At 37.5% G+C, this 25,365-nt stretch overlaps 1 protein-coding gene across 2 annotated transcripts; it reads right to left on the reverse strand.

Moving 5' to 3' along the window:
- Positions 1-1,132: 1,132 nt before the first annotated feature.
- On the reverse strand, positions 1,133-23,684 carry LOC309717922 (doublecortin domain-containing protein 2-like). Of its 2 annotated transcripts, none has more exons than XM_082552838.1 (9): positions 22,692-23,684; positions 21,773-21,827; positions 17,935-18,011; positions 17,561-17,695; positions 16,781-16,930; positions 15,747-15,801; positions 15,147-15,324; positions 5,268-5,338; positions 1,133-3,919 (listed from the first exon to the last, which is right to left on the reverse strand). In XM_082552838.1, exons 1-9 carry the CDS (start codon positions 22,976-22,978, stop codon positions 3,215-3,217), a joined length of 1,713 nt encoding a protein of 570 aa, XP_082408964.1. In that variant the 5' UTR covers positions 22,979-23,684; the 3' UTR covers positions 1,133-3,214. The 2 variants fall into 2 exon arrangements, with proteins under 2 accessions (XP_082408964.1, XP_082408965.1); XM_082552839.1 differs by having other exon boundaries at positions 23,033-23,683.
- Positions 23,685-25,365: the final 1,681 nt, after the last annotated feature.

A 25,365-nucleotide genomic window follows, 5' to 3' on the forward strand; every position in this document is an offset into this window, starting at 1 on the left:
CTTATTTTAATCTTTAATCTTCCCTGCTGTTTTCCTTTAATATCTCACAGTTGCCATCTATGTGTGCCAAACAACTGACACTTTTACTTCCTAAATTCCCTGCAGGGTTATTTAAATATACTGTACAATACTAGCTAAGCAGGACTTTGTGTTCTTTAAAATCTGGTGCCTTCCCCTTTTTTCTTAATCAAGAAAAAATTATAATTTTTGATTATTGATTCAAACCAATGTTTAAATAATTATAGATTTAAATTAATTCAAACAATATGTTAATAATGTTCATTTTTACATTGTAGAAGCCCCCCTTGTAATCAGTCTGGAGGGTGTGTTATTTAGGGCCTTACTGAACACGCCCACATGCATACACACTCAGAAAACAGAGTAGCTGGTGGAGGAGATAACACAGAATTAATGGTGACGCCAGAAATAGCATCTTGAGGATCATCACCTCAACCAGGCAGGCCTTATGACTCACACACTTCTGCCCCCACCTCCTTTGCTTTCTGCGTCTCCTGCTCTTTGCTCTCTCGTTCTTCCTCCTCCCTCTCAGCCAGGTTCCTTATCTCTCTTGGGATGGTGACTCACAAACACATCGACTGCATGAATCCCAATTTGAACAGCTGCGGGGATGAGCGGGCAGTGGGGCCATCATACATACTGAATTAGATCAGAGTTCATATTTCCTGCCTGCAGCTGGTGGTTTATAGTGGATTTATGGAACTTTGTTTCAGGAAAAAAATGACAAATTAAAATCACTGAATGAGAGTGAGAAGAGTGGCTCTCCAAAAATATCACTTTTCTTCCTGTCAGGATGAAAGCAGCTAAAGACCAAAGTGCAGTTTCACTAAGACAGACTGAAGATCTAGATCTAATGCATCATGAGACATTAGTTATAGTAGGTCTCTAAGTCCATATTAGTCCATCTAAGTCTTCATAACAACAACATAATGACCTATGCCTAGAGTTTTAAGGGTTTTAAGAATGTTCTGTTTGGAAAATTCAACCAAGAGCGTCCCATAAAAAGTTGGGACGCTGTAAATAAAAACAGAATCTGATGACTTGAAAATCTCATAAACCGATATTTTATTCACCAAAGAGAAAAGAAAACATAGTTGTTTTACTATTTCAGGAAAAATTGTATTTTGAGTTTGGCAGCAACACATCTCAAAAAGTTGTGATGGGGTTGGAAATATAAATGCTACTGAAAAAGAAACAGCAGGAGGAACATTTTGCAACTAAGTAGGTTAACTGGCAACAGGTCAGTAAAATGACTGAGCATTTTACAGAGGCAGTGACAAATTGTCCAATTTGTAAAAAAAAACATCTGAATAATGTCCCTGAATGTAAAATTGCAAAGACTTTAAATATCACATCTACTACACAGAGTCTGGTGAAATCTCTGTGCGGAAGGGACAGGAATGTGATATTTGAGACCTCAGGCAGCACTGCATTAAAAACAGGATGGATTCTGCATGGGCTCAGGAAAACTTCCAGAACGTGTTGGTGATCCACAGAAAAATCTACATCTGTGAACATGATCCAAATACACTGAGTCAAAGTGGAAAGCTGTTCCACCATGAAAAGAATTGAAATTTGAGATTCTTTTTGAAAAGCATGGACATCACATCCTCCAGAGTATAGAGGAGAGGGACCATCCAGGTTGTTACTGATACTTAGTTACAAAGCCTGTATCACTGATGGTGTGGAGGTGCATTAGTGCCCATGCTTCTATGCAGATGGAATCTTTTTCAGATTGTATAAGACACTAAACTGCATACTGCATCTACTACAACAAGGCCTTCTAATAGAAAAGTCCAGGTGCTAAACATTTGGCCCATCATGAAAAGAAAAGTGAGGAAAGTAGGACTGAAAACTACTGAGCAGTTGGAATCCTGACCTTTTTTTTTCTTCTTCTTTTGCAAAATAGTTTTCTCAGTTTAAATATTTGATATCATTCTATGTTCTAAAGTGAATGAAAAATGGGCTTATGGGACATTAAAACGTTTAAATCTCTTGTATTTACATTTTACACGTACATCTCAACTCTTGTGGAATGGAGAGTGTAGTTCCATCTCAGTGAACTTTTAAAAAAAGCTTTACGCCTGCTGTGAAATTAATTTCCAATATCATACATCATCATCACTTTTTTAAATGATTTTATTTTTACTATTCCATTGACTAATGCATTTCATCACTGAAGTATCAGTTACAGAAGACCAAAAAAACTGTCTTTTTTTCCCTCAGTTTAATTTTTCTGGAAGCAGATGGACATTGGCATAGCAGCAACATTACAAAATAATATGACATGAAACTGCCTTTAAAAATTAGACATTGAAAATATGGTTCAGTGACAGAAATCAACATTAGGCGTAACAGTAAGGTTCTGGGCCTCCACTTGCACTTGTAGACTGGGAATAATTCTGTAAGTCTCTGGAACTGCATTACAGGGATGAAACATCATTGTTATAAAAGATGTTGACTAGTGTGATGTGTTGATCCTGCCGTTAGAGGGGACTAAAAATATAATGGACAAAAATCTTGCACGAGTGTTCTGGGTATGTTAAATTTATATGATGCACATCACTTTGATGCTAACTGAATCATTCAGTGACAACTTTAGCCCTACAGATGGAAGCACTCATTTAGGAAGAAGATCTGAATTTTTTATAAATTAGCTTACCATTCAAAAACAAACAATAATATATGTCTCGTTAAATACATTTGTATGAGTTTCTATGAGAGGCATAACCATTCTTTCGAAAAATTTCAAAGGATATTATTATATTATCATTTCTCTGCATCACTCACAACAGTGCTCACAGACAGTGTGTAAAGAAACAATAAAGCAACCTATTAGTTAAGAACATTTTTAATGCAAAAATAAGAATATATATGGATTTTATATGTGTATTCTGTTTCAAACATGAAAGTTATAAAGTTTTGATCCATATGGTGTTTCTGTAGTTTAGCAGACAACCATTTAAAGATTTAGGTTACATGCTCAGCATTGCAAAACTGCTTTTATATTGCTTTGTTTTCTATAAATTTCTATAAATTTTCATCTGTCACTTTCATTATATAAATAGATTTTGTAATTTCATATTTTCAGTATGAAGAACTTGGTGTTTTTTCCTATCCTTTAAATTTTTCACTTTCGTCTTGCCTCTCTTGATCACCATCTTCCCCTGTGTGTGCACTCGGCATCTTTGCTGGTTCATTTTTTCTCATCTGTGTTGAGCTCTGCTTCACCTTCTACCTCATTATCTTCTCCACTGACCTCAGCATTCACCTTGCTCTCTTCTTCTTCACCTGACTCTTTGGTAGTGCCCTCTTTTGTTTCGTTTTCATCCTCTTCTTGATTACTGTTGCCTCTGCTACTTCTACTGCTATCGTTCTCTTTAGTCTCGTTATCTGACTGAGTCGTCTCTGGATCGTTGCCGTTTCCCGTCTTTTTCTGTTCCTCCACTGTGTCTACATCATTAGTGTGATCCGTAGTGCTTTTTTCCACCTCAGTGTGGTCTTTATCTTCCTTCTCATCTTCCACAATTTTCCTCCTTTCACCTTGAGAAGACATATTGTTTCCATCCTCAGTCTCCTTACTGTCTAGAGCCTTATCACTGCTAGATCCATACTCTTCACCATTAAACACCTTCTTATTCTTTTCTGGATCCTCCTTCTTTTCCTCCACTTTCTTCTCATTTTCTGCTATGTCTTCTCCTTTTCCATCTTTTTGTCCATCGATTTCTGTTTTTCCTCCACCTCCCCCCTCTTTTTCACCGTTTGTCTCCTGGTTATTCATCTTGTTTTCACTGCTAGGTAAATCACCTTCTTCTCTGCCATTTTCAGTGGCAACCTCCTCTTTTTCTTCTGGCTTTTCAACATTCTCCTCTGTTTCATTTGTATCAGTAGCATCAAGTTTCTGTAATGCAGTATAACCACAGAAGCAATTAATATCTCTAAATATTTTAACAGATGCAGTATGTTGAATTCTTTCTGTGATTTACACTGTTCTGTTGATGCTATGGTTCGTTGGTGCTATCTGCCTCTGTACACCCGCACAGTAGATTTTAAATCAAACATCAAGAAACGATAAACAGCAATCAATTATTGCCATACTGTAACTGTTTAGGAATTACAGTCATTTTTATACATAGTTTTTAGACGCCTGAAGTAATTGAACAGTTAACTGACAAGCGGTTTCATGCCCAGGTGAAACCAGTCCGTCCCCTCATAATCTTATCAAAAAATTAAGCAGAAAAAGATCTGGAGATGAATCCAAGTATTTGGTATCTTTTCCCCCGAATTCTCAATGTGATGTCCCAAAGACATGAAAAAAACAAAAACCTATGAGACCTATGCACTGGCCAGCTCAGCAAAACCAAAAGGACTGGAACACCATCGTTTGTTGGTTACGAAAAAAGCCTTCACGACTTCTAGACCAGTCAAGAAAACTATCAAGGAGCTTAGTCTAAAATGAAGAGATGCTTTCATAAATGGAAAGAGAAGGTGCAAATCAGTGGTTCCACTGAAGAATGGGAAGAACATAGCAAATATCTAAAAGAGCCTACACAGTTCTGGAACAACGTTTTCATCTGTTCTTTGGTCAGATGAAATCAAGAATCATGGAAAGGAGCATGGAGAAGAAAAGGAATAGCCCATGTTCCGAAGCATACCACATCATCTGTCAGACATGATGGACATATGGGAATGTATGGCTACTGAAACCAGGTCACTAGTGTTTATTTATGATGTGAATGACAAAGTAGCAGGATAAACTGTGAAGTGTACAGGGTTGTACTCTCTGCTCCGATTCAGCCAAATGCTGCAAAACTGATCAGACAGTGCTTCACAGTGCAAACTGCAAAAGCAACCCAAGAATATGTCAAGACAAAAAAAAATCTGATATTTTTCAATGGCCAAGTGAGTCACCTGACCCCAATCAAATAAAGCATGTTTTTCAGTTAACTGAAGAAAAAGCAGAGAGACCCACAAACAAGCAACTACTGAATGTGGCTGGAGTAAAAACCTGCCACCTCAAGAAGGAGGAAGAACAGCATTTGGTGATGTCCATGGGTTCTAGACTTCAGGCTGTCAGTCAGGTAGACTAGACTACCACCACTGACTTTCATTATTAGTATTAAGAACAATCCTATTTAAAAATGCTTTGCTTAATAACTTGTGAGTCTGAAAATGAGGGATTATGTATAAAAATGACTGTAAATATATATGTAAAATAAAAAGAGCGAGTGAGTAGTGTATGTTTATACCGCTTCAGGTCCATTGTCTTCTAGTTTTTGGCAATCAGCATTTCCTTCATCAAACTTCTGTTCCAGTTCATCTAGAAAAACAGACAATATTAGCTCTGCATGCAAAATCAGAAGCTCATTTTACAGAGAGGTATTTGATTCCTTAAAGTACCGAAAAAAACAAGTTAAAGCATGTTTTCCAGTTGTGTTCCATCCTAATGTGCAATATTGAATACTGAAAAGGCTTGTTGTGGCCAGTACAACATAAAGGAAAGGTAAATAAAGAGTGTCCTACTATCCTGGTATAGATGCAGTAGACTTAACTGGACTCATTCAGAAAAAAACATGTAAAATACAGTAAAATAATAATAATTGACAATGTTAATGAATACATGTTAAAAAAAAAAAAAAAAAAAGCAGATGAATATAGTGTCACACCTGTAAAAACTTGCCCTCAAATCTTGTCATTCTTTGGGCATAAAAGAGCCAAAGTGTTCCTTTATGTGCCCACTGCTCATCTTTTCAAGACCCTGAAACCAAAATTTTCGCACTCACTGCAAATTAATTCATTTTACAAACCCAAAAAATCTGTCCCATAAATATGGGTGCTTTTATTCGTCCTTCAGTCGAAGTCTTGTTGAAATTATTCAGCTTTTATTCAGCAGATGTTGCCAAATTTGAATACATGCAGCACAAGAGTGACACCTGCTGGTCTAAAGGAAAAGCACCCAAGATAATTTGTTGCAAGTAAACAACTTTACCTAGACAATGGGAAGTGTGCAGGAGAGAGCCAGTAAACATTTTATAAGCTCATTTAGTGATCTAAATTTTACACTGAATGTTTAACATTGTCTTCATCTTTATTATCACCACTGCAGTAATCATCCTAATCATCACCACAGGCATGCAAAGTAGATGGTTTTCTCCTTTAACCATTGCTTTTGTATGATATCACAAAACAAATATGATGACCCATGATAATCATCCAACAGACTAGAGGCCTGTAGAAGAAATCCTCCAGTTCCCCCCCGAGGAAACACAAACAACTGTAAAGTGAGACTGGGAGTCCAGGAATTTAAATGAAGACATCGTACTACAACTCCAAACAAGCTCAGCTCAGCAAGGCAGTTCTGTTGGAGTGTGAAAATGGATACGGGGCTTTTCTATTTTCATGTGAGCATGTGCATCAAAGACCTTGGAGTAATTAACCCTAAACATAAGAGGAAGACAAGTATACGCTCTGATAAACAACATAATTACACACTTGTTTTGAAACATTGGATGAGACTGAAATTTCTAATCAGGAATGAAAAAAAGAACAGTGCAATTAATATCTTTAATATTAGTTTTCCTTTCTACACATACCGGTTAAGGAAGAAAAATGACTCCGGTAGAGATTAGAAGAGTTTATGGAGACATTTAATGCATTTCAAATGCAAAACTGATTGAAGTTTAGCCATGGTGGGAGATGAAACGTTATGGTAATAATAACAGACCTCTTTAAGAATATTTTATGGAAATCACCCCGCATTCATTAGGAGTGAGGGCCAAGCGATTCAGTGTAAGCAGTAAGCAGAGGAGGAGCTGCTATGACTCTAAACATCTTAACATGATTTAAGGATGAGGAACAGGCTCATGAAAATGCTAAATCAAATTAAATATGATATTTAGAATCTCCCCCTTCTTTCTCATTCCAGTATATCCGGAGAGTCTGGCTTTGCAAATGGTTGGACTGCTTTATGTATGTGTGTGCAACTGAGTGTAAAATGTGTCTGACTTTTCCTTTCATAATCAGGCAAACACACACACACACACTCCCTCCTCCACAAGGCATAAGCAGACAGAGCACACCCACATTTCAGATGATGTGCTGCATCCATTAGTAAGAAGTAAAATTGTATGCAACTGCAAGCAGATATAATTACTCATATAAACGACTCTTGCTGGCATTATCTTGGAAGGTAAAGTTACAGATGATTGTCGCTCCAGAGAAATGCAATAAAACACAACTCAAGATGAAGTGATAGGCTGGATAGATTGCACATGTGCACACACAAATACAGTCTGCTTTTAGCGATGCAGGGTTTTTTTGCTGATCTAAATCCTGAAATGCATTGTTAAAAAGTTGCCAAAGGACATTTCACCAAATTCAAGTCTTAGCACAGTAGCAAAGCAGGTATTTTATCATTTTGCCTACCAGATGTAAAGGATTGCTGAAATCATGTGATGTTCTTAGAAGGTGTAGTGAAGAGGTTAATACAGAACTTAATAATCAAACATGAGCAAAGAGATGCATTCTACAAGAATGTTTCAAAGATTTTCCACTCCTTCAGGAAGCACTTTAAAGTCCAATAAACTTCTCCACAGGACATTTTTAACCACTATTGCAAAGGAATCTGTGAGTGAGTGGTATAATCTACACTGTTCTTTTTGTTGTTCTGCAAATTTGCAAATTATTCTCTAATTTGTGTTGGGACTTTTTAGAAAACCATTAACCCAGGTAAAACTCTTCTTTACCTTGTTTTTTTTAACCAAATCTTCCTTACAGAAAAAATAACTACTGTGCTCTGTCTAGTATCTGTGGATACTAGGTAGGATAGACATTTGTTATTGCAACATTTTCAGTGCTGATGATCACCAGGCATAATAACCTCTGACAGGGTGACACTTGCAGTAGGTTGTAACTCAGAGCAAAACAAATCACTGCTTTACACAGTAAAGCCAGTTTCTGCTGATCCCTTATTCACAAGGGGGTCACTCTGCATGTTTGATTTAGCAAGATGCCCTTCCTGACACAACCCTCGAGGGACTCGTGTCTCCTCTCAGGATCAAGCTGGAGCGCTTTTGTTAAGCGAGTGTGTAAACTACTACACTGTGGATGCACCACACTACATCACACACATGTGTGCTTTTATTTATTTATTTGCTTGGCCTCCACAAGCCTGGTCTACTTTAGCATTAACTGTACTGCAGCTAATAAATTCTCAAGTCTTGAAATACTACTTAATGGACCTGAATCACTTCACACATCACTCCTTGTATTTCACTGGACAGTACAGTAAATTGCATATTTACACCCAGATGATTTAATCCACTCAGCCTGTACCTGAGTTATAGTTGGGTGTAAAACAACATGCACAGTGATTTGGAATGCTGCCACTCTGCATGTGCGCTCCGGTCACTGACCAGGGTCCTGTTAAAACATGCAATGACTGTATGGCTACATGGGAGACCCAGCTGCTGCTGGCTTTACATAAATCTGAAACACAGAAAAGCTGAACAGCTGAGAATAAAAATGGTTGACTGGTCTAACTCTTTCATTCTGTGATACCACAATAACATGACTTGATACTTATAATGCTAATGATTTGTAAATGAAGATTTGGTGACTCACATGTCACTTACTCCAAATCAACCCTAAGGACTTTACTCATAAAGACAGCTGGAATCTCCCTTTGTTGGTATTATTAGAATGGTAAGATCCACCAGTTTCGGAGCTTAACTCAGTACAATGGATCACTATCTTGGCATTTGTTGCCATCGCTAAATATTATTGTTATATAATGGAAGTGCAAAACCTTGCCATGTCCTTTTAAAAGATATGGTATATTGAAATGTCTAGCATTAAGAATAGACACAAGCTGTCTACACTGTGGCATTAAGTATTTCTTATGTATAGCCTTTATCTTTGAGATTTGTTTCCAAGATACATCTGGAAAAAAAAATGCCATGCACTTTTGTGTAGAAAATTCCTCATATGCTCTGTGCTTAGATAGCTTTGACATTAAATCAAAGAAAACCTTTGCTTAACAATGTTGCAACCAGACAGCCAAAGTAATATTTATAAAGGTCACAGCTTCTGTTAAATGTTTAAATAATTCATGGAGCTTTTTCCCCTGCACTGTTCTCAAAGTTGCCTGAAATCTTGCCATTGACCGTTTTCATTAAACAAAGGTTTTAATCTGAATGAATGTCTAAGTGCAATATGAACACATATTAAAATCTGATTTCTTTTCCTTTCTACATAACTGAAAAAAACATGAGAGCATGACCATTTTATTCCAAGTTCAAGTACTTATGCTGTTGAGTTGTAATCATCAAATCTAAGAAAACACTGAACGCAATTCCTTTCTCTAATAATTCAAGCACTGATAGTCTTCTGTATATTTATTTAATTACTAATTGATTTATATCTTTTCTGATAGTTGTTCATGTTCTCTTTATCCTCTAAACTACATTATATGGACTAAAACTAGAAGAAAAGAAAGAAAAACACATTTTAAAATGCATCGTTGATGCCATTTGCTTGCATTCCTAAACCTCTCTTTAACAAATAATATAAACTTTAGATGGCCAAATGAAGAGAAATGCTAAAAAAAAGACAAGCCTGAAAAGTAGAGATTGAACCTGATAGACATGAGGAATATTTGTGTCAATAAGAGTGTCACACATCACCATCACAGCCGGTGCTGTTGTATGTCACAGCCAAAACACTTGTTAACAGATGAATGTGGCAGATTAGTACAGCTTCCCTGCTCTTTAATCCAGTAATCCTGCATCAATGGGTCATGAAGAACCCTTTTCTGCTGTAGTGAAAAGGAAGGAGATGAAAGGAATAGAAGAATCCACGAAGAACAGACAAGCATGGCGGTGATGTCGGAAATTTGACATATGAGCGTGTGCACAAATGCACATAAAAACAGACATGTGTGCGCACACACACACAGCACACGTTGTCAGAACTTAGCAAATGAAAAAAAAAAAAAGTGGTGCCATCATTCATCCCTCACTGCTTAGCCTCTTTTTTGACACAGGCACACGATTTGAGATGCACACTCTCTTTGTGTACATGTCTCCTGCCTCCTAACACTGGGTTGAACCCTATTTCACTCTGACAAGCATTATAGATACATATGCTAACAGGGCTAATTCCCCCCAGCAGAATCACATTTTATGACACCAGAGGCTGAGGTTTGATCTGGTTGGTTGGCTTGTGCATACGCAAAGGCATGCAGAGACAAGCATAATCACACAAACACACATGCACACAAGCTCACTCACTCATGTCCAGCAATTTTTATTTCTCTCACATTCAACTTTCAAATAATACAAAGAATGGTTTTTGTTCTCTTTCTTATTTAAAACTGACTTCAAATCAAAGCCCTTTTGAGAAAATGTATGCTGTACATCCTTCATAAAACATACTTAAATACAACAGAAATTCAACTGGCTTCTGCTACCTTCAAAAAGATAAAGTACAAGAAAAGAAGGGAGCCATGCTATTCAGACATGAAGGTTCTGTGTAAAGTGAATGCCCTTGAAGTATTAATGCAAGTGCAGAAATCATGTGTGTGAAATTCAACATCTCTAGATTTATATTTTTAAATAAAAGGCATGATGAACCATGTTGGAATATTGGCTGCTCTGTAAGTAAATAGAAGTAGAAATAGAAAGCCCATTTTTAGCTAAGCTGATGCATTTTTTTTTAACCCTATTTCTGAGGGTTTCAAGCTGCAAAGAATCCAGATTTTCCACAAATTTTCCTATAGTAACTTCCTATAGTAACTAACTACAAAGTGGAAAACAATGTTTGGCTTCCACTTCTAATCATTATTTGTACTGTAGCTTGCATTACATCCACTATTTATTGCATTGTGTGCTATTATTTCTTCCTACAAGAAAAAGCATCCTGGATTAAAAGTATTCCACAAATTTAATCACACAAAAAGTTCTTTAGGGAACAAAATAAACCTGACCCTTTAATTAGTGTCTCATCCACCCCCCACCAACAGTGTTAATGTAATAAGTAGGCATGTACACAGCCTGTAAAAGTTCAGATAATCAGTAGAACCCTGCTCTGCCTTTACCTTTCCTCTCTCTCCTCTTGTGCATACCTTTTTATCAGTAATTTCTTCTTGAAGTACAAGGCTCTTTTGTTGATTTTCAGAGCAGCAATTTGGCGCCAGCGAGGGGCCCAGGCAACTAAAAATCTGCTTTGATGACTCTAAATGGAGAGATTATCCAAATGAAAGGCAATTATCCAAACCCCACCCATCCCTCTACCCGTTAATATCTCTCTGAGCGTTTTTTTTTATTCCATCCAGTACTCATGCTTCATCATCCCTTGGTTATTCATCAAATTCACTGTTTGATTCCACCTGTTTTCCCTTTTCCTCCCTTCTCCACCTCCATAATGTTCTACTCACTTCATCATCTCAGCTTTTTATTCCCTCTTCTCTCCTTCTTTATCCCCAATCACCTGTCTAAACACATCCTTTTCTCCTTTTTCGGTTACGCTTTTCTTTGTCTCCCCTTTTGGTTCTGCTGCATTCCCCTTCTTTTCCCAGGAGAGCCATTAACTGAATTGGCCACAGAGGCCATTTAAGAAAGAGAACACTGATAAACATCCCATTTCTATTTTGAGGCTAGCAACAACTGCTAATTGCTTCCATTCAAGCTGTTTTTGAAAGAAAAGGCTAACACTGACTAAATTGGACCAATAAGTTTAAAAGAATAATAAAGACCAAACCAACAAGCCATGTGTCTTTCTGGTTAAGTCTTTTAACCCACAGATACTGGTTATGTTTCATGCCTTCACAGTATAGTCTGGGTTAATTCCCCTCATATTAAGTGTGTTTTGAACTACAGGTCAATTTAGAATGTCTAAATAGCATCTCTGAAATTAACAATAATGTTAATAATCCTTAATTAATGTTTCAGAGAGCAGGAAGAATGTATCGTTTAGGCTACTGGATGGTATCTACCATCACACAGTAGCATGCCCTGTTTTACTCAACACATGAAAACATAACAAATATAATGAATTTAAACATATTTTATCAAAAGCGGAAATCACGAGAACATTCTGGAACTGTTGGGAGTTGTTATGCCTAACCACTAAAACCTTACGTATGTGGCATTTTCACATATGCTTCCCACATACTACATAACTGCATGATGCTTGATTTAAATATCCTCCTCTTTATATTTTATGACTTGAGAAAGGAAATCCCAGAAATACGACACAACAGGTTCTGGTGCAAAAATCTTTGAGCTCCCACCTCTTCCAAACAATCTTATCACTGCACTCTCAATGCCAAGAGTACTTTTTTAATGCCAAAACCCAGATGGCACTGGCATAAGACATTAGCAAATTTGACCTTAAGTCTCTTGGCTGGCTGGGAATACTTTGGTGAATATTGATATATATCCAAAATCAATTGCAATTGTATGGGTCAAATTTGACCCTGAACAGCCTCAGGGTACAACAATTTATATTATACAATACAATTTTTAAATACATCTTGTGTATTTTGGGTCACTTTATAAAAAGTCTTAAAATCCAGGTCAAAAGCATGACATTTAGGGTACGTTTTCTGCTGTCAAATGTCAAAAAAGGCTACATTTGACCTGAACAGGATGCAAGGGTTAAGCTGGGTCTCTTTGTTATATTAAGGTCAAATTCATGTCATTCATTCCAAGTTTGCTGCATGAGATGTCACACCTCCTCTCCCTTCTCTCTGCTCTCACTCAGCATTGTGTTCCCTAATGAAACAGCAAAGGTAAAGGCTTTACAATAGACGGTGAGTAACGGGGACTGGTGAACACACACACATAGACACACGCACTCAAAAACTAAACTCCATGTTGTAAACACAGTGAGTGCACTGCAGAGGGAGAATCTCCGGTTACAGGGTCACTCGGTCTCGTTTGTCTTTTTTTCCCGCTGTCATCGGCTTGCTTGTCCTTACAGTCTCATCCCTCATTCCAAAGCCATCTTTGACAAATACATTTATAATGAATTGATGCTTTTATAATCATATAATATCTTTTGTCTTGGTTCCAATGTTCCAACACATCAGAGATCTGAAGTGTGGGTTTCATGCTTTGTACTTTCCACAGCCTCTGCCAGTCTGGCAACCTTTTGGCTGTGTTCCTTTTGGCACCAGAGCGGGGTGTATTTACCTCATGCCCGGCCAGGGCAGGATTTCCCAAAGGGAAAATAACACCAAACACCTCTGTGCTGCTTACAATCACCATAAAAGGTGATATGAACACTGTGTTCCTGTTGCAAAGCCAAATACTAACACAACACTGAATTTAACCTACCTAAGATGGTAGGCTAAAGGGACATTTTTATTGTTGTTGTCGTTGTTGTGTAAGCCAGTATTTGTTCATGTTTCATTTGAGAACCAAAAAAACAAAACAAAACAAAAAAAAAAGCAATAAATAAAAAGAATAAAGATGTCTTTGGGAATTAAATATACTGCTTAGAGTGAAATCAGGACCATGGACAGAGACAAACACTCCGTCTTTCTATGAAACCAAACAAATAAGGAAAATATTGTGTCTCACTAACATGAAAGGACTAAGAAAGCATTGTACAGGTCAAACGGTGAGGACTGCATGAGAAAGTGAAATGTCCTCAAAGCCATTTAAAGATGTCTTATGTCAGATTTTGTTTTCTGAGATGTCTGTCTGTTAATGTAATTTTTGCTCAATGTCATCCAAGGGGACCAACAATGCAGTATGCTTTTCTGTGCCTATAATATGACGTGCCACACAATCTGATACAGGCAATTTTGAGGGTGACATTACAGGCTGCAAATGCAGACATGAACATACCAACACAGAGAACACACACACACACACACACACACACACACACACACACACACACGTTCCTCAGTTCTCTCGTTTGATGCAAAAAGCCACCTCCTCTGAACCACAGTCACAAATTCTCCATGCTCTTTTGGGGGTTCTGCTGTCAAATCCCCTGCCAGAGAGCCAACAGGCAAAATCTATTAAGAGCCACAACATGACGTAATGTGGTTCATACCACAGAATCAGTTATAACAAGGTCAGCAGCAGTCTGCAGAAGATTTGCTTCCCTTTGACTTTAAAACTGATAATCATAAAGACAATGGATGAATGGATAGATGGATGAATAATAATAATAATAATGAGATTAAGAGTCCCAGAGCAGCAAAACCTCCTAATTTCCAAAAAAAAAAAAAAAAAAAAAAAAAAGGATGGCAGGTGCCAAACTTTCTGTAGGACATTATTATATACGTATCACAAGAAGATGACGTAATGTGTTTGTTGTAATAAAGGTTAATGTCATCATGTTAGACCTACTTTTAATATTTCATGGCAAATATTTTGCAGAGCAACAGCGCCACTGTGTGGACATTTATGAATGCAGCAGGTTACATAAGATTCCAGTGACAAAGCATTACATCATATTTTTGTGTATGTTAAACTCTCAGCAGCACATAAACACCACTTGTGAAACATGGGATGGCAAATTCTTAAAGAAGTAGATTATTCTGATACCTTCCACTTGCACACATCTACCATACTCTATAGATGAAAAATGAATACAGAAAGTGGTGATGATGATGACAGAATCACAGGAGCATGAGTGTTGCTAACTATTGGTTATTGGGTATATTATTATCCATGAACTAAACTATTTTAGTTCTTGGGTAATAATATGTCAAACAAACTTTGATTAGATTCCTTTTGTATGATTTTCCTTCACTAGCTCATTTTTATTAAAATGTGACTTTTTTGACGGTGTTGAAACAAGTAAATACTACTGATTATAACTCTATGTTTAAATATATATTACAAACAAACTACTTAAGGATATAATTACAAATGCAAGCCCCAGAATAATATGAGCAAGAGCATGTCACTGCTATATTGTTTATCCAGTGTAGTCAAAGTAACCCTTAAATATAAACCTATACTATATACAGTAGCAATGCTTTCCTTTCTTTGACTTCGGGATGAATACAGCCCCGCTGAGCTTAATAGCCACCATGAAAACAAACAGGTGTAGATATTAAAATTTCACTTCTATTCACGGTGATCTTTTTCGTGTTTTTGCATTACCATTGTCAGATGCACCAGGAGTCAAGCTCTGTCTGCTCTTAATCTTCTTTAAGGAGAGCAGTCTGGCCTGAGAAATCTCTCTTACAATGGAGGACAGGTGTTCCTTGTTGTGGCTTGGAGGCGAGGCCTTAGGAGACTCTCCATCTCCACTGTCACTGCTCTGGACCATCGACTTACCCTGCAGAAAGTAGCAGTCAGATTTAGTTAGTAAGAAACTTCTCATAATCATGATGATGGAGAGTAAAAAAAGACTTACATCTTGGGTTTGCTGCATCAGTTTATCCAAAGGTGGGATTTTGAAATGAACCATAACGTTTTGTTTTTTTTAGAAACATGACTAAATATTTTATATTCACAATGAAATACAATTCTGCAAGTCCACTTGATCCTAAATTTAATTCAGGCTTAAAATTTAGGACTGGGGAGTCTAGACCACCATGTTTTTACATCATTATTTGCTAGCCATCCCTAAATAATTAAACCAGCAGAATTTTTCAGAGAAAATCTTTTCTCTGTGCTTTGCATGTTAAAGAATCCTGGAAAAGTTTTGGATTATAAAATATAAATAAATAACAGCTCACAAAATATTGGACTACTGACATTTTCACTCTGTTTTGAGAACCTGTAGATGGGCGGCAAAGAATAAGATTTCATTCTGTGAAAAAAAGAAAACAGACAAAAAGTGTTGACATATATATTTGATACTGCAAAAATGATTAACAAATATTGACTTACATACATGAAACCCATACATAAAGGATTGAAGTGTAATACATTTGAACATGACATGTGCAGGTATATTTAGTGTGTACGTGTGTGTGCATGTACATGTCTATGCATAGGAATAGTAGTGGTAGAAAAGTTATTTTAAGCTATATAGTTTATGTCTTGCATATTTCCACAACCATATCCATAATCATATACTGTGTATGCTACCATTGTATATAGTGCATTATCTTACTTCTTTTTTATTTGTTTGTATTTTTTGTATTTTCCTTCTGATATCTGTACTTGAGCTGAGGTAACGCAAAAATCTCCCCATCGTGGAATCAATAAAGTCTTGTCTTATCTTATCGTAAATAACATCTGTTCACAAACTTCCTAATATCTGTTTGTTTTTTAGTCTGTCTATAATTAAGCTCTTCATAGTTGTGTGTACGTGCCTATAATATCTATCTGTAATCATAATCATTTCAAACAGAACACCTTCATACAGATGGAACATGCGTGAGGATTGTAGTTTTCAAGGGAATTAAAAGCAGCTTTGTAGCCCTAAAGGAGTAATTAGTTGCCCCAGTGGAAAAGATCTAAACACAAACTGTACGGTTTCCAAAAAGCATCCCTGGTCACCATAGTATTCTATTTTTAAAGTTCCACAGCTCTTCATGAATGACTCAAGACTACACATAGTGATGGATATTAACGGTGTTCATGACTCACTGCTATTCGTGTGCAATTCTATTGTAGAAATGCTTGTGTTTATTTTTAATGCAGGCTAAATCAAATGCAAAATTTCAAACCTAATGACATCATTTTGCAGATCTTAGATGTGTGACAGTTTGGTAAATGTCAAGTCTTCATTTTTGTTTTTAAATCAAGCACTCAGTGTTAAGATAAAGTGTTACTTTCTTTACCCTCTGACTCGCCTCGTCCCTCTGGGTTTGGTGAAGAGCAGATCACTGTAAGGAAGCTTCTTAAACTTTTCTCTTCCCACAGCCACATAAAGCTGACCACTCTCTAGCTGATTCCCCTCAGTCACCTGTTGGCCTTCATAGGTAAAGAGACTAGAACACACAAAGAGAATCAAAAGCCTTATTGTTTACATCATGTGCTGGCTCCATGTGATCGTTTATTGAGCTGGTTGAAAAATGAAGCATACCGACTTTTGTTGTGCCAGTAGAATGTATGTTTCATATAGTGTCAGAGCAGATAGACTACCAGTTAAAAGTTTAGACACAGCTTCACATTTAATGGTTTTTCTTTATTTTTCTGACTATTTACATTATAGATTCACACTGAAGGCATCAACACTATGAATGAACACATATGGAATTGTATAGTAAACAAAAAAGTTAAATAACTCAAAACATGTTTTATATTTTAAATTCTTATATTTGGTGTCTTTAGCATATGCCTACAATATAACTGAATGAGAAGGTGTGTCCAAATTTTTGACTGGTAGTGTATATTTTTACTTAACAAAAGAAAATCCATTTTAGCATCGGTAGTAAATACATTTTGAGATCAAAAATCAAATCAAAATTCAATAATGCAAATATATGAAATTGGGAATAATGTGCTGTAACGGAAGTGCATGTGTTGAAAGTCTGATGCAAATTAGTTTATATAATAAAGTTTGCAAAGAAATGCAGTACATTTATGCAGTTTTTTGTTTTTTGAAATTGTCCACCTACCTTCTAACTCCCCCAAGGACTCTTAAACCCATCTTCTCTGTAATCATTTCTAGTATCTTGTCAAACTGGCCCAGTATCCTCTGGTGGACCAACAGCCTCACTGCGGAGTTCAATATATCACCATTTGCCACCACACTATGGAAGGGAAATGCACAGTTAAAAAAATAAAAGGCAGAACTTTGGTGCAAACTGCTTCAGTTTCCATTGTCAAGTCCAGTTTTTCTTACACTACCTATCTACTACATCTACTTCTTTTCTATGTCCAAATTGGTCATATATTTATATTGTGTATTTAATCCAAAATAATGGGACAATTTAAGAAGATTTTTTCCCAAAGTGAAGTTAAAAACTTGAAAAATGAAAATTCAGCTTACAATATGGTGCATGGCTCCTTGATGGGTTTCAGGAATCGAGCTGACACAATGAATCTATTTGGTGGAAATGGTTTAATCTAAAAAAAAAGAGAAAAAAAGAAACAGTCAAAAAGTGTCAATAAGTCTATATCAAACATACAGCTGTTAATTAAATTTATCTGGAAGAAAAAACCTATTAGTGCAGTTTTTAATAATGCATTAAGCTGAATGAGTAATGTTGATGTTTTGTGATAACAGGACTAAGTTAAAAGCTTGTTGGTGAATCACCTTGTCCACATGGGATCTGGAGGCTCAAAACAACAGACCTGTATAAACTTTAGGGACTTTGCAGACCAATGCTCATACTGTAGTCCAAACAGAATGGGCACTTTACTAACCCTTCATCCTAAATACTGGATACAAAAGACTCATCAGGGTTAATAATAGCATGCAAGCTCTAGAGTCAAAACTAGCAACAACAGTTTGACAGTAATTAAATGGCTTTGTAAAATCATTTTAACCATACAGGGAGTGCAGAATTATTAGGCAAATGAGTATTTTGTCCACATCATCCTCTTCATGCATGTTGTCTTACTCCAAGCTGTATAGGCTCGAAAGCCTACTACCAATTAAGCATATTAGGTGATGTGCATCTCTGTAATGAGAAGGGGTGTGGTCTAATGACATCAACACCGTATATCAGGTGTGCATAATTATTAGGCAATGTCCTTTCCTTTGGCAAAATGGGTCAAAAGAAGGACTTGACAGGCTCAGAAAAGTCAAAAATAGTGAGATATCTTGCAGAGGGATGCAGCAGTCTCAAAATTGCAAAGCTTCTGAAGCGTGATCATCGAACAATCAAGTGTTTCATTCAAAATAGTCAACAGGGTCGCAAGAAGCATGTGGAAAAACCAAGGTGCAAAATAACTGCCCATGAACTGAGAAAAGTCAAGCGTGCAGCTGCCAAGATGCCACTTGCCACCAGTTTGGCCATATTTCAGAGCTGCAACATCACTGGAGTGTCCAAAAGCACAAGGTGTGCAATACTCAGAGACATGGCCAAGGTAAGAAAGGCTGAAAGACGACCACCACTGAACAAGACACACAAGCTGAAACGTCAAGACTGGGCCAAGAAATATCTCAAGACTGGTTTTTCTAAGGTTTTATGGACTGATGAAATGAGAGTGAGTCTTGATGGGCCAGATGGATGGGCCCGTGGCTGGATTGGTAAAGGGCAGAGAGCTCCAGTCCGACTCAGACGCCAGCAAGGTGGAGGTGGAGTACTGGTTTGGGCTGGTATCATCAAAGATGAGCTTGTGGGGCCTTTTCGGGTTGAGGATGGAGTCAAGCTCAACTCCCAGTCCTACTGCCAGTTTCTGGAAGACACCTTCTTCAAGCAGTGGTACAGGAAGAAGTCTGCATCCTTCAAGAAAAACATGATTTTCATGCAGGACAATGCTCCATCACACGCGTCCAAGTACTCCACAGCGTGGCTGGCAAGAAAGGGTATAAAAGAAGTAAAACTAATGACATGGCCTCCTTGTTCACCTGATCTGAACCCCATTGAGAACCTGTGGTCCATCATCAAATGTGAGATTTACAAGGAGGGAAAACAGTACACCTCTCTGAACAGTGTCTGGGAGGCTGTGGTTGCTGCTGCACGCAATGTTGATGGTGAACAGATCAAAACACTGACAGAATCCATGGATGGCAGGCTTTTGAGTGTCCTTGCGAAGAAAGGTGGCTATATTGGTCGCTGATTTGTTTTTGTTTTGTTTTTGAATGTCAGAAATGTATATTTGTGAATGTGGAGATGTTATATTGGTTTCACTGGTAAAAATAAATAATTGAAATGGGTATATATTTGTTTTTTTGTTAAGTTGCCTAATAATTATGCACAGTAATAGTCACCTGCACACACAGATATCCCCCTAAAATAGCTAAAACTAAAAACAAACTAAAAACTACTTCCAAAAACATTCAGCTTTGATATTAATGAGTTTTTTGGGTTCATTGAGAACATGGTTGTTGTTCAATAATAAAATTATTCCTCAAAAATACAACTTGCCTAATAATTATGCACTCCCTGTATTTTTAGTACACGAAAGTACAAAATAAAGAAAGAGCAACATCAAAGCTTTTACTTATAAAGAAAATCCGCTATTGTCCACACTAAAATCATCCGTGATGTCCATGACAGCAAAAGAATGGCTCCCCTGTGATGTGAGGCTGCAGAGAGTAAGCTCTGCAGGTTTTGTCCCACAACACCTGTAACCTACTGTGAGACTTGCATCCTAGGGGAGAATGGGATGAGGGAGGAGTTATATTAAAAGTCTTCTGGTGTGTGTGAGTGCAACCTGGCAACTGAGGTGTGAAGGTCAGAAGTAAAATTAAAAAATCTTAGATAAATAAAGGGCGGTGCATGTTCAGTGGTACACCAGTTTTCAACAACAAGCCAACTGCACACTGCACACCGGGAGAAAATGCTACAACATACTACAGAGAGAGGCTTTGGAAACCACAGAAGATGATAAAACACCACAATCAAAAATCCTGAAATCTGCTGTTTGCTAGAGAATAGAATTATTTTTATTTATTTTATGTTTTTTGTTAGACCTAGCTAACCAATCCAAATCAGGAAGAAACCAAGCAAGGCAAGGCATGCATCAGTCTCTAGGGACATCGCACAAGTTTTTATTATCTATCGATTTGTTTATCAGTATCTGATCTTTCATTCTATAGTGGGCAAAAAGTCCCCACGGCTCGTTTTAGCGTCCTTGTACATAGTCCACTTGGCAGAAAAAAAAACAAAACAAAGGAAACTCCTTGTTCTTTCAGTGCATCATTTAAATGGAACCTCTGCCACATCACACACCTACTCAGTTATATCTTGAGTGTGCACTCGCTAGATACCAGTGAAGTAAACAACAATTAACAAGGTCATCTATAATGAAAGTTCTTGCAGCGGGTGATGAGACATAATCAAGAGCACGTTCTCTTTGAACGATAAACACGTTACAGTCAAGAGGAGCAGATGATGACAGCTAGTGTCTTTAAAGTTGTGGTCATAAGTTAAAAAAAATAAATTACAATAATTTTAAAAATGGGCTGCACACTTTTTAGAATACCCTGACAAAATTTGGAGTGCCCCATTATTTGCTCTGACAGCAATTAGCATGTCAAATTCTGCACCTCTTTATTTTCTGACATCTTGTCCATAATGCAAATGAAGTCAGCAAAATTTGTTATTTTGGGTTCTACTAGACCATTCTGTGCTTTCGCCAGGATACATTTTATATTAGTTTAAAAAAAAAATAAGGAGGTCATGAACCTGTGGGCTACCTGACTTTAAGCTCCTTTGGCTCTGACTTCATTGATGCATTAAAGATGTATTAAAAGGAGGGATGATTATGATCCATAAATCAATAATGCATGGAAACTGAGACGACAACACAGTGATTCCTCACAGAGAACAATTAGGGGGAATGCTAAACATAACACCTTTCTTCAAGGATCTTCATAAAATCTTTATGCTGTGAGTGTTCCCAAATATATTTTTCATTTTGAAGCAGTTTTGGATGTTAAAAACTGGACATAACAACTTTGTAGTTGAAATGTAGCCACTTCAACACACTAAAGTGTCTGAAACTAAATCTAATGCAACCTGTGGACTTGATGTAGTAAGAGAGCATTTGAGGAGTCTAGCTGGATTATTGGAACTGTAAATTATATAAACCATCTCTTCTAATTGCTAGTTTAAAGCCAGCTATTAAAAAAAATCCTGGGAATTCCAGGCTGTTAACACTGTTACCCTATAACAGCGTGGATCTTACTGACTTTTGAAGCCGCTTTGCCATACCTGCATTGGAACGGTCTGCATCATTTTCTTCTTCCTGGAGCCAATCTGTAGATAACTAAAAACAAGAGATAACGTGACGTAAAGGTTAGGTTTCCTGTTCTGTAAGGTATTCTGCACCCCACACATGCAGAATAACGTTTTCAGCAGTTAGCAAATTCTCATCCCTAACTGCTGAAAGCTGTACCAAGAGTTAAACAACTAGAATTTAGCCACTTGTCGCATAAAGTCAATTACCAAATGTGCAGATTTTTACTGCACAAAATTTAATAAGTTGTTATACAGAGAGTGTTAATTTCAATTGTTCCTGCATCATCACAGCTGATATTCCAAACATTTTTATCTGAATATTTAAAGAAAATAAATCTGCATGCACTTTCTCTGGTTTTTACTGTAAAAATAAAGGAGGATGGAGACAGTATGCAATCTTTTTGCATCTGGGATACATTAACTTCCCCTCTGCTGCTTCTCCATTGCATTCTATGAATAAGTGGCTGCTCAAATCTCATTATCTGCTGCATGAGGCCACTTATTTTTAGGCTAGGGCAGAGTACACTTCTCTACAGTGCTGATCTCATTTATCACTGCCGTGAGTCAGCACTGGTGCAAAACTTTAAAGCCACGACTCAGCTCCGTGTCTGACAATTGGCTCGATTTGCGTACATATATATTTGCTAATGTCAGCTACAATGATTATGAAACAGTAGGGATATTTCAAAAGAAATTTGCATGAGTCTCGATTAACAATGATTGCTAAGGGCCAGCTTTCCCTCTTGAATGCATCCGCAACTGGTAGATGGTTTATTCCTGGTCATCTACAGCTGTATGCATCTAATGCTTATTGACGTCTGTATAATGACACAGCGTGAAAGCCTTATAAAAGTAGGCTAGCTTATTTGCCTAAACCACAATTTATGCTTACTCTAGCTTTTTGAATTTTTCCCTCCCAGCAGCGACGTACTGCTCCCCGCTCCTCAGGCTCTCCAAGCAGTCAACTTTATGACCTCCTCTCGGTGTGTAAATGTTTCTCACGGCTCCAAACGGGGCTTGTATGCCGCCCGTCACCTCTCTTAGCAAGGTTTCAAAGTTGCACATCCTCTTTTGGTTTATCACTATCCGCCGAGCATCGTAGTATGGATCGCCGTTTCGAAACATGAAAACGTTCTTCACCACGGGTTGAGAGAGAAAGTTTGGCCTCTCCGAACTCATCTTTGTGCGTAAAAGCGGGCGGAGAGGAAAAAAAACACGTTACAACAAACTCACGGTTCAGAGGTACGGGCCATTATAACGTCATTAGAGCTGTTCCATTCTCGTCAAATGTTCTGGGTTGAGTAAAAATGGGTAATGGAGGCAAATCTTCAACCAGCAGACTGGACAGAGAAAAATCCAGAGGAGGAAAAAACTGCTTTCTGCACTTAAGAAAGTTGCTGATTAAAAGTATGATGGAGCGTATAAAAGTGCTGACGTTTCCCTGCGTTACAAATGTCAGCTGTCTGCAGAATTCCCGCTCCTCTGCACAGGAGTGTGTGGAGTAACCACTACAGCGTGTGCACCGCTATAAACCGCAGGTGATGGTAAAAAGCCCAGCGAGTCTAAGTAGTTCCCTACTCTATGTAGACTGGGTATCATGGGAGCTCAACTGTTGGGATGTATCTATGGGAACAAGCCGTCGTCCCCTGGCCGATTAGAAGGGACCTTGCACAGCCATAATCACCAGGTAGTCAATCATTAGCTGATGAGATGGAGACCTAAGTGTTCAAATGCGCCCCGTCAGTGTGTGGGGTAAGATAACAGCATAGGCCCAAAGAAGTCCGTGATCAGAGAAAAATAATAATAAAAAAAAAAAATTGTAACCAAATACTCCTGGTGGGCAGGTGAGAACGTTAATGAGGCACCATGAGACCAGGTCGAAGCCGGGTTGCTGGTGACATCCTGAAAGCGGGGCGAAAAACATGTTTGTCTTGTGAACTGTAATTATTCTGGAAACGCAGCTTCTAGATATGTGTACCTTATGTACTTTTGCTCAAAAGTGAAAATGTATTCATACAAGTCAAAAGACCCTGATTCATTTTAATTAATGAATGCAATGTTTCCATTAGAACCAATACTGATACTACTAATAACAAGAAGAAGAAGACGACGACGACGAACAACAACTATTACTACTAATGCACTGTCTGTGGTTGATTTCTGTGAAGTTCTAAGCTTTCCACCTTATTTTTATAATTTTGCTGAGCAATCCGCTTGTTAGAGGTCCGTCAGATAATTCAGAGCAAAAGTTCTACACAAGTAATTATAATAAATATAACTAAATGTAATAAATATAGCCACTGTGGTGTACTTTTTTGGAGCCATTTCGGTGACATTATGAGCGTCTGTAAGTGCGTGAATTACCTAGAAGATGATGCATAAAGTGTAATTCATTTACAAAGAGAATTCACGCCTGGGCCAATAATAGCTTACACTAGTATGATTATTATCCGAATACTGAAATTTGAAGTGGAACAAAAAACCACCAAGTTTTGCATCATATTTTTAAACACACCATAGTAGACAGGATATGAGGTCAGTTATATTAAAATGGGTTAGGTTCTTTATTTGAACTCTTCATAATGAGTAAGCTCTGTGCTCTCTTTTTTTTTTTTTTTTTTTTGGCAACCGAACTGTATATACAAGTAACCTTGCATTGATGGGCTGCTTATAGTGGCATATAGTGCCCTTTTCCAACCAGTAGAGGGCAGTGGACACCAAATAACGGATCATAAACACACACCTGCAAGATAAGAAGCCAAAAGAAAGTATTTTTATGCAATAAAAAGTAATTTGTGTACTTATCCATTCACAGAGGGTTGCCTCTGTTGGTTCCGTGATGTCATAGTAGTACAATAGTATGGTGCATGAAAACGTGATGCATTTAGCAATACTCTCATGACATAAGAAGTTATAGAGTATTGTCTCAAATGTACAATTAACTACAGGCAGTGACCGCTTTGTTTATTTGTTTTCTGTATGCTATGAAATTAAATTGATTCGTTTATTCTTTGAACATAAAAGACCTCCAGTTTGAGACTGGGAGGAGATGCAAACCCAGCCTCAGGTGGTCACAAGCTAGTATACTCCTAATGCTGGTTCCAAATGAGAGGGCTGCATCAGGAAATGACAAACCTTTGGAAATAAGGGAGCAGCTAAAAGTACCTCTTTTTTAATTTGGAAAAATGATTATGTTCCTAGCATTTTTTTTTTTTCAAAAGACATGTTTATTTAATACTTTCAGTGCACAAGGTTTACACAGTTTCAGTTAAAGTGACTGGAAAGTTGCAGAATGTGTATATCCCATTAAACACAATATCAAGAATAAGCCCAAATAATATAAGCACAGTGCACATCAAAACAACAAAATTCCATTTTCTTCCACCTTTCCTTGTGTATATGTATGTCTTTTTTCAATCTCAACATCAGTGGCAAGACATGAAATTATACATAATTGCTGTTGTTTATCGGATGTGATAATGGCACCTTTTAAACCCTATCCCTGCACAGCCAAAATTGCTTTGCAATTGCCCTTGCTTGACAACATTTGGAAAAAACTTGATGGC

This window comes from Aulonocara stuartgranti, assembly GCF_965226115.1.
Source record: "Aulonocara stuartgranti genome assembly, chromosome: 11".
Taxonomy (NCBI): domain Eukaryota; kingdom Metazoa; phylum Chordata; class Actinopteri; order Cichliformes; family Cichlidae; genus Aulonocara; species Aulonocara stuartgranti.